This window comes from Petaurus breviceps, unplaced genomic scaffold (assembly GCF_028583685.1).
Source record: "Petaurus breviceps papuanus isolate PSGF00001 unplaced genomic scaffold, PetGlider_PUasm1.0 103, whole genome shotgun sequence".
In the NCBI taxonomy this organism is placed as follows: Eukaryota; Metazoa; Chordata; class Mammalia; order Diprotodontia; family Petauridae; genus Petaurus; species Petaurus breviceps.
The window spans coordinates 5707069-5716639 of NW_027185588.1; the positions used below are offsets into that span (position 1 = coordinate 5707069).

A 9571-nucleotide genomic window follows, 5' to 3' on the forward strand; every position below is an offset into this window, starting at 1 on the left:
TTCAGATGGCGAGCTCTGGCAGTTAATCGTAACTTGTTCCCCACCTACAAAGTCCTGTTCTTTGTTCTGCACTCCCCCCAAACTCCCTTTCAGTTGGGGTCTTAGCTTTGCCAAGGAAACTGAGATCCTATTTATTGGTAAATTCATACTTTACTAATAAATCGGCCATGCCTAGAAATTTGTGCCTCAGTTTACCTTAACTTTAACTGTTACAAAGGAGACAAATTAGAAAGTTACTGCAGTATTTCAGGTGAGATTTGATGAAGGCCTGAACTATGTCACAAAATGTAGAAATGACAGTTTGTCAATTGATTGGATATGTAGGGTGAGGAGGGAGCCAAGGATGATATTGAAGATGTGAAGCCAAGGACATTGGTGCCCTTAACAGCAATACAGAAGGTCAGAAAAGAGGAGGAGTGGGGGGGGGAGGGGAAGAAGGAGAAGGGAGGGATAAGGAATGACTTGTACCTCTTAAGTTTGAGATGAGTATGAACCATTTAGTTTGAAATGTCTAACAGGCAACCTGGTAATGCAGGGCTGGGGTCAGGAGAGAAACTAGGGCAGGATATGCAGATCTAGAAAGGGGCTTACAATCTAATAGCATGAAGGGGCAGGGGGCAACAACATACAATTATGCATAAACAAGCTACATATTGAATAAATGAGAAATAATTGACAGAAAAAAATATGCTAGAATTAACAGGGATCAGGAAAGACTTCCTGTAGGTGGCATTTAAGCGGGGACACAAAGGAAGTGGAGATGAAGAGGGAGACCATCCCATGCATGAGAGACAATGAAATAGCCCAGAGTTGGTGAAGAGTCTTGTTCTAGGAACAGCAAGGAGGCTGAGGAGACACTGTTCCTGTTGAATCTGGTGGGAATTTAGCGACTGAGCAATCCGCCCCCCCCTTGCTTCTTATGTCATTGATTTTAAAACTTAAAAAAAGAAAAACTGTGATCTCCAATGGACCCCATCCTGCCCTTTTTTTTCCCCCTTCCCTGTGGGGGTAGGTGCTATTATCATTTCCATTTTACAAATGAGAAAACTGACACAGACAGAGGTAAAGCAACTTACCCAGGACCACAGAACTAGTGTTCTGGGCAAGATTTGAACTTTCCTGACTCCAGGCCCAGTACTCTAGCCACAACAAAAATGGGGTGTTTGCCCCCCAAAAGTATCAGTTTCCTTACCAGCAGGGCCTGTTTTTGTCTTTGCCTACCAGGTTTAGTAAATACTGAACAAGCACAGGGTCATAGGGCCCTACAGATCTAGTCCAATTCCCTCCTCTGACATATATGGAAACTGAGGCTGAGAGGGGCTTGCACAAGGTCATACAATCCAGGCTGTCTGACTCCAAATCCAGGGCTCTTTCCCAGAGTGCTGCTGAACAAGCCCCAACTTTTCTGGATCTCTTTTCTCATTTGTAAAAAGGACCAGGAGAAGGTGGATGGACCAGCTGACCTCCCATTACCAGTTGTTCAACCAGAACTGAATCAGTCCCAAACCAGAACCAGTGCCAGGTGGGAAGGGTCTTAGTTCTACGACCATGGACAGGTGAGCTGATAACGTGGATGTGCCGCTGGTAATAAGCCTGATCAATTTAGACCTTACAACCCATCTGTGCTACATGGAAAACAAATTCAACATCCATACCAAGGACTGTGAGACAACCCTTAACACGGTCTTTGCATCAGCCAAACTGGCTTTCTTTCTATTCCTCTCAACACAGCAGTACTTCTGCCTCTACGCTTACTAAATAAATGCATAACTCACTGAGCACTCCCTCCTCATAGCCCCCTCTTAAAATCCAGATTCCTCCAAGTCAGCTCAGTTGCCACTGGCCACGTGAGACCTTCCCAGATCTCTCTGGCTACTAGTAATGCCCCCACTGCCATATATATTAGGCACCACACTAAGCACTGGGGATGTGAAGGGGGAAAAAGTCTGTTTTTGTCTCTTGTATCCCCAGACAGCAGTGAGCTGCTTGGCACGTAGTTAGCTCTTAATATACGGTTTTTGATTGAATGTGGCATAGCAAGACAGAGCTTTTGACTAGGAGCTGGGTATTCTAAACTCTGGTCCTAGGTCGGTTGCTGACTTAGAACGAACCAGTTCCTTCTCTTGGACTTGTCTTCTCATCCGTTAATATAGAAAAGGGCAGACTAGAAAGACTGAATATGCTCATTTATGTCTCTTGGGTGGCCAAGGTAAGGCCAGGAGCACAGTCATGGCCATTGTCCTCAAAGCAAAGCTGAAGCTGGCAGACTGAAGGAATGAACTCTATGGCCCCTACACGCAGGGTCCTCTTTAACAAACTGATGTCCCCAGCCCTAGGAGAGAGCCTCATCCTCGCCTCTCTGCTCCCTGAAGAGGAACAAGGCATCGCTGTCTGAGATGAGACTTGTTTCTGGTGCCAAACCCATGCCGTTTTGCTGTGAACAGACAAACAACGGGCCCTCCGCCTGTGGGAGGAATGTTTTGAAAACAGCAGGACTATTTCTGAGGAGAGCTGTTCCCCTCCTGAGAGCCCCACAGGAAACTCTGCTCCCTGCCGTTCACGCAGACCTTTCCAGGCTCTGGTTGCTTCAAGAGCTGAGAAGCCTGAAGTCTATCTCACTGGAGCCTAACCACCAACGTATGAAGTAGCTCCATTTAATCGCTGAATACACTTCTGTTCAGAGATTAACCCCAGGTAAGAGTCACATGGCTAGTAAGAGTAGGAGGTAGGACTCAAAGCCAGGCGGTCTTCCTCACTATACACTACAGTCCAGTACTCTACACCAGGTCACCCCACTTGTCAGGAATGTAAGCCAGGGGGCCCAGGAAGATCCAATCCTGCCCCCAAAACGGGGGAGGGAGGAAAAACATCCCCTTCTGCCACCCCAAATTCCAGACTTGTCATCATCAGGGATCAGATCCCTTGCTCAGGAACTGTCAGTGCTCAAGAGACTGGGAGGGGATTTTTCAAAAAGCCCTTACTAACACTTCAGGGGATTGTATTAATCAAACATTAAGAGCTCAGAATTGTCAATCATCTGCACCTCAGAGAGCCCAGAAGGGCAGCCCAGGTTCCTGAGCACCTGCTTCTGTGGCATCTCATCCTGGTCTGTCCCACATCACCAAGTGCATTCTTAGGATGTCAGAGATTGAGAACACCAACAGCAAAGTAATTTTTTTTTTCCCCATAGGGTTGCCTCATCCTAATAAGGGGTTGGTTGTGGAAAGAAGCAACTGGGACCAACCATCTTTAAACACCAATAGAGAATTAGGATGAGGAAGAAGGGTTTTTAAAGTGAGAAATTAAAGCCCTCATTCTCTTGGTCAGGGAACTTTAAACATACTAGCTGGACAGTCTTTCTTCTTCTCAATTTTTGTTTTGAGTCATACCTAAAGAAGCTTTCCTAATAGTTTTTCAAATGGCACTGTAGATCTCCTAGGAATGTGAAAGCTGAGAATGCCAAGGGCACAATGATTGAACCCGTTAAGAGTGGGAAGAGATCTGGTGCCAACTCCCAGACTGGGAGCATAGATCCCCTTACAGATATCTTGTAAGTGGGCTGTCTGAACACTTCCAATAGTTAAGTGACAGAAAATAGCCCTTTCCATTGTCCAACAGCTCTGAGGACCAGAAAATCCCTTTTTATACTGAGCTGGCTTCCTGGAAGTTCCTATCAATCCTAGTTCTGTTCCTGGAGCTATGTAGATAGAACACAGCTAACTTTCTTTCCTGTGATTGTCTTTCAGATGTTTGAAAAGCTAAGGAACACATACATCCCTGCCATGCTGTTCACCAGGCTAAACATTATTCCTTGAAATGACCTTCCCCTTGAATCGGATTCAGTTGAAGACCCCACCCTGGGTCTTCCTCAATGTGCTCCAGTTTGTGTATAATTCCTTCTAAAAGATGGAAAGTACCCTCTAAACACTGTCTGACAAGTGGATGGCAGAAGGTCTGTGAATTGTTTGGTGACGAGGGTCTGAGGGGGACAAAATATGAGCTCCAGCCCTGAACTATGAATCAAGGTTCCCAAATATTCCATTTCCGGCCTTTGTTTATCTCCTGCATGTTGGGATGCACTCTCATCCTCTCTTCTGTACCTTAGAATCAAGCTACCTTGTTTCCACTGCTATGGAAACATTCTACCTTCCCAGGAGCATGTAAATTCCTGGAAAACAGGGACCGTTTCGTTGTCTTTGTAGCCTTACAACACAGGAGGCTCTTAAGAAATGCCCAGAAAATTAAATCAATTAAGAACTATATGCAAGCTTACACAATTAGGATTACACAGAACACAAAGCTGGAAAATGGAAAAAGATGTCTTTATTGGTGAAATGTTATCAGGGAGGGATGTCTCAAAATACTACGGGAACACTGGCAATCAGCACAGATTATACACACATTTATGCACTCACAGGTTCCTAGGGCAGATGGGGATAAGGAGCCAACATGTCAAATGGAATAGGTTTTACTGTTGCCTGTCATGTGCACATAAAGATAACGAGTTGTTATATGCCTGTCTAGTCTACGGAAACACAAAAGTCCTGCCACCTACTGTGTGTTTGGCTCCACTGTGCCAATGACATCATGACGATACTAAATAAAGTCTGTGCAATAAGTTATTATCACAATCACCCTTGCTAGATTTCTGATTCTGCTTTTTACATGGTCTAGTTGGAAGGTAGCATTCTGGAAAAAAAGGCCATGAATGGTAAGCCTGGAACATTGAGATTAACATAACAACACTCAAATATCTGTTAAGCAGGTGGTGTGGGTTTCCCTGCAGGGCTATCAAATGTTATACAGTGAACCAAAGGAGCGAGGGACCTTTGAGGGTGTGGGCAAACTGCCAGCGAGAACATTCAGGGAACATGAGAAGGGCCTTTGTAGCTGCTTGCCAATCACTTATTCTTAACCACTGAGGTTAGATCATGTCACACAGAAAAGGTCATCTGAACATCTCCCAAGAAAGGCAAGTAATACTTGTGGCTTTAAATATGGTTTTTCTTTAAAAAGACAAGACAGCAATTGCTTCAGACAGGCAGGTTAGCAGTACCAAATTTTTTTTAAGCCACCTCATTGGATTAGTTGGGCAGAAGCGATTATATTCTGCCCCACTGGACTGTCCCCCCAATACAACATAATATTACACACTCTACCCTTTTAGAACAGGCAGCCAGCTGCTGTGGAATCTTCTCCCTTATTGGCAGCTGGGCCTCTAAAAAAAGGAAGGACTTCTGCTGCCAAAAGAACACTCTCCCTGATTCTGTGACTCATTGCCCAGAACAAGGGTAGAGAAATCCAGAAGAGGACAGGCACGCAGACTGTGATTATCTTTTACCCCAAATCCCCAGGGGCTGATGCCAGAGACCAGACTGACTGGTGGCCAAAGGACAAAAATGTACATGTGGGGGAAAAAAACAAAAACCAAAAAACCAAAAACATAAAAAAACCACCCTCCAACAAGTTTAAAAAGTACTTGAATTTACCACTTAGTTTGCTATAATTTGGTGAAAACAACTTGGATTTTGCAAGGTACATTAGGAATATACTCCATGCTACATTGCAAAGAAACACACACACACACACACACACACACCCATCCAGGTGAGGTCTTCATCAGAAGTCACCTAGGGGAGAAAACAGGGAAGATAATTTTCTGTTGTTTTGTTGTTTTTTTTTCATTTATAAAGTTCTGATTAACTGGTTAGTTTTTCTTACTTCACCATCTTTTCACTGCTGATCATCTGAAACCGTAAAGAATAAAGTAGAATAAGGGGAAAAGAAGGAGATGTAAATCCATCCATTGAAACATCTGATGAAAATGGGCCCTATCACCAGCTATACCACCAGGGACACTGAAGCTGAGTCCTCCCAATCTCCAACCTTATTTTATAAAGAAAACTGAGGTCCAGAAGTATAGTGACTTACTCAAGGTCATCTGTCAAATTAGTGGTAAAGCAAAGATGAGAATTCAGGTCTCCTACGGTTTTTTTAAATCTACAAGAAATAAAACCCTTTTCCCCAATTATTCCTTATATTCTCGGAATACATAATTCATACCTTTTACTCAGCTCTCACCATGGCCTCAAGTAATGGAAGAAGCACTAGTCAGATGGCTTGGGACCATGTCATATACAACCAGACCAACCTTGTGAGAGTCTCTTTCTCGGGGCCTAAGTTTCCTTATCAGTAAAATAAGGATATTAGGTCAATGAGGTATTTGTGAGACACAAATGACATGTAAAAAGTACTCTCTTTTGTGAGCAATTATTTCTATTCACAAAGAACTCATATGGTTTGTATTGTTTTTTTTTGGGGGGGGAGGCAGGGCAATTGGGGTTAAGTGACTTGCCCAAGGTCACATGGCTAGTTTTGTGTTATGTGTCTGAGGATGGATTTGAACTCAGGTCTTCCTGACTCCAGGGCCGGTGCTCTATTCACTGAACTACCTAGCGGCCCCCACTCATATGTTTTATACAACAGACACATGCCTGCTCATGAGCAACAGACACTTTGTTATTCAGACCATATGCACTGAGTTTTTACTTTAAGGAATCTTTTGAGTAAAGCAAAACACGACCCTTAATTTACGATGAATGAAACCAAAGTGACATGTGAACCAAAAGCTGAAATAAATCATACTAACTTATCAAGCTCTCTGCTTCTCTATTAAGCCACAAGCCAGGCCCATAGTGAGAGGCAGCATGGTGCTGGAAAGAGCGCTGGCCTCAGCCTAAAGACCTGGGTTCAAGCCCCACAGTCTCTCAGAGCTCTAGGCACAAAAGACTCAAAGCTGTAGAAGAGGGGACCATATCCCTCCCACTCCATTCTAAACTCCAGCGGCTCTTGATTACCGCAGGATTAACTGGCAGGGGTTCCCTCTGTGATGAAACAAAGGGCCAGACCCCAGCCCCATCTGACCTGAGATACCACTCAACTTAGACTTCAACCACAACACAATCACATCATTGTATCTGAACTAAACCAAATTTTTTTTTTACCTCATTTATCTGCTGGTGCAAAGCTAAATTTCAAATATACTGGGGATTTACAAAAAGCAAGAAACACCTGTGCCAAGCCAGATCATAACAAAAGCCTATTTGCATTTACTTCATTATTTATCGTGTGTGTGCTCAGATCACAATGCAGGCAGCAAAGGTCTTAGGGTGTTTAAACCCACTCCTTATTACAGACAGGGGAGGTACTTACTTGACAAAGGTCATTCACTGACTTAGATTATAAAGTGAGGAAAGAAACAAGGAAAATATTCAAGAGCCACATGTCCAAGGGGCACAGGTTAGAATCACAGCCTTTTCTGGAGAACAAGAAGAATCTTTAGAGACCCTTCTAGTCCAAGCCTCTTGCCTAGGAGGTTAAGGTCCAAAATGATGAAGTGATTTGCCCCCAGCAACCCCAAGGCAGCGGCCGTGCCAGGTTTAACAATAAGGCCAGCAAACAACAAGGCCCGTCCCACGACATGACAGGTCTGTTTGCCTGTCTATAAAACAAGGGGATTTGACCAGATGTTCTCCATGATCCCTTTTTTGTTCTAACCTTTAATGAATCTGAAATTGTAGGTGCTGAGCTGGGTTTTTAAGGACACTAAATATCCCGCTCGATAGTGGCCTTGTCTTTATGAGAAGGTGGATGCCAGGGGAGATGACCAGCTGACTTGGCAACTCTCCTCCACTACTCTGAATGTGCTGGGAAGGAAGAGCCTCACCTTTGCTCAGTTGCCGTTCCTCTGACGCACATTCTGTCTGCCTTTGTCATTTGGAGACACGCCACTTTTCCTAGGAAGATCAAGAAAGAAGAAGACAACCTCTTGGCATACTTGGAAAACAGGAAGCCTGGGCAGAGAGCCAAATCTCTCCTGGCCTACATCTCTGCTCCCTCCTTGAGAAGGCCGTCTCAGCATTGGGGCCTCCACTTCTTTCCTTTCACTCTCCTTTTAAACCTTTACGTCTGGTTTCCAACCCAAACTGCTCTCTCCAAAGTCACTCATGACTCAATGACCCAATCTATTGGTGTTTTCTCAGCCCTCGGCCTTCCTGAACTCTCTGCAGCCTCTGACAGGGTCCATCAGCCTCTTCTTCTTATTCTTTCCTTTCTCCTCCTCCCAGTATGACAGGCAGCATGGCGCAGGAAAGAGCACTGGCCTCAAAGCCCAATAGACCTGCTTTCAAGCCCCATGGGCTCTCAGAGATCTAGGCACACCTCAGGCTCCTCTGCTGGATTTTCATCCAGCCTGCTAACGGCATACTTTGTCCTAAGCCCTCTTCTCTATTCCCTCTATACTCTTTCGCTTGGCGATCTCACCAGCTCCCACGGATTCAATCATCATCTCAATGCAAGATGATTTTCAGATCTACTTGTCCAGCCCTTCCTCTCAGCTCCACATTCAGATCCTACTGCACATCTCACAGACCTACTAAATGTAACCTGTCCAAATGTGGATTCTGGCCTTCTCCAGAAGCCCTCCCCTCTCCCTAGCTTCCCAATTTCTGTCAAGGGTACCCCATTCTCCTGGTCACCAAAGCTTGTAATCTAGATGGCATCTCTGGATACTCCCTCTCAATTCCTCCTATCCAATCAGCTGCTATCTCTTTTTGCAATGTTGTCTTCCTATAATGCAGTCACTCTGACGTAGGCACTCATCACCTCATGTCTAGATCTTGCAATAGCCTATTGGCTGGTCTGCCTATCTCAAGTGTCTCCCCACCCCTAATCAATCTTCAATTCAGCTGTCACACTGATCTCCCAAAAGCAGAGGTTTAATGATATCCCTTCCTCACTCCCACTCCATTCTAAACTCCAGTGGCTCCCAATTACCTCAGGATCAAGGATGGCGCCAAAGTCCTTCACGACCGGGCCTCTTCCTATCCTTCTAGTTCCTTATACTTCATCCCCCTCCCCACCCCCGCCATACTCTCCGTTCCAATGACATCAGCCTCCTCAGGCCCTTTAGGAATGATGTTCTACCTCCTGATTCTCAGTATTATCCTTGGCAATTCTCTCCCCCCTCACCTTGGCCTCCTGGCTTCCCCCGCTTCCTTCAAGTCTCAGCCAAAGGCCTTCCTTCTGCAAGAAGCCTTCGCCACTTTATCCAGGATGTATCGCCGCGCTGTCTCCCCCACTGGACGGTGGGCCCCCTGAGGACAGGGGCTGCCTCTCGCCTCTCTTTACATCCCTAGTGCTCAGCATGGTGCCTGGCACACAGTCAGAACTTAATAAACGGTGGCTGACTCAAACGGATGAATCTAAAATGCACTAAAAAGGTGCACCGAAAGTAAGTGAGTCATGACTGAGAAGCTATCACTGAATAAGGGGTCTCGCCTCCTAAGTACCACCTGAAAATTGCCCGACAGAAACATGCTTCCCTTCTCACTAGTGATGGCCTTGGCACTATTCACGCAGGCCCGATCCCCAGACCCTCAAAAGCGGTTCCCTGCCCATTCCTAGTATGACCACCCAGTACTTACAGTGGGGCAGACCCGCCATCCTCATCTTCTCAAGGAAGGGGAACCAAGAAGAGAGAAAAACAAAAAAGTTCAGGATTACTCCATGG

The 9571-nt window shown here is 45.3% G+C and overlaps 1 protein-coding gene and 1 long non-coding RNA gene across 5 annotated transcripts in view; one reads left to right on the plus strand and one right to left on the minus strand.

The window, feature by feature from the left end:
• Nucleotides 1-1391: 1391 nt before the first annotated feature.
• Nucleotides 1392-4436, plus strand: LOC138172662 (uncharacterized). The gene is made up of 2 exons (XR_011171217.1): nucleotides 1392-2694; nucleotides 3747-4436. It is a non-coding gene; the product is annotated as an uncharacterized lncRNA (long non-coding RNA).
• BSG (basigin (Ok blood group)) overlaps nucleotides 4302-9571 on the minus strand; it is a 31364-nt gene continuing 26094 nt past the window's right edge. For 2 of the 4 annotated variants that reach the window (XM_069102254.1, XM_069102323.1), the window contains 4 exons: nucleotides 9486-9510; nucleotides 7727-7796; nucleotides 5722-5747; nucleotides 4302-5630 (listed from right to left, as the gene is read on the minus strand). In XM_069102254.1, the coding sequence (XP_068958355.1) occupies nucleotides 7733-7796; nucleotides 9486-9510 (89 nt within the window). In that variant the 3' untranslated portion in view covers nucleotides 4302-5630; nucleotides 5722-5747; nucleotides 7727-7732. The remainder of the gene's footprint in view (nucleotides 5631-5721; nucleotides 5748-7726; nucleotides 7797-9485; nucleotides 9511-9571) is intronic. The other 2 variants (XM_069102189.1, XM_069102284.1) reach the window with 1 other exon arrangement.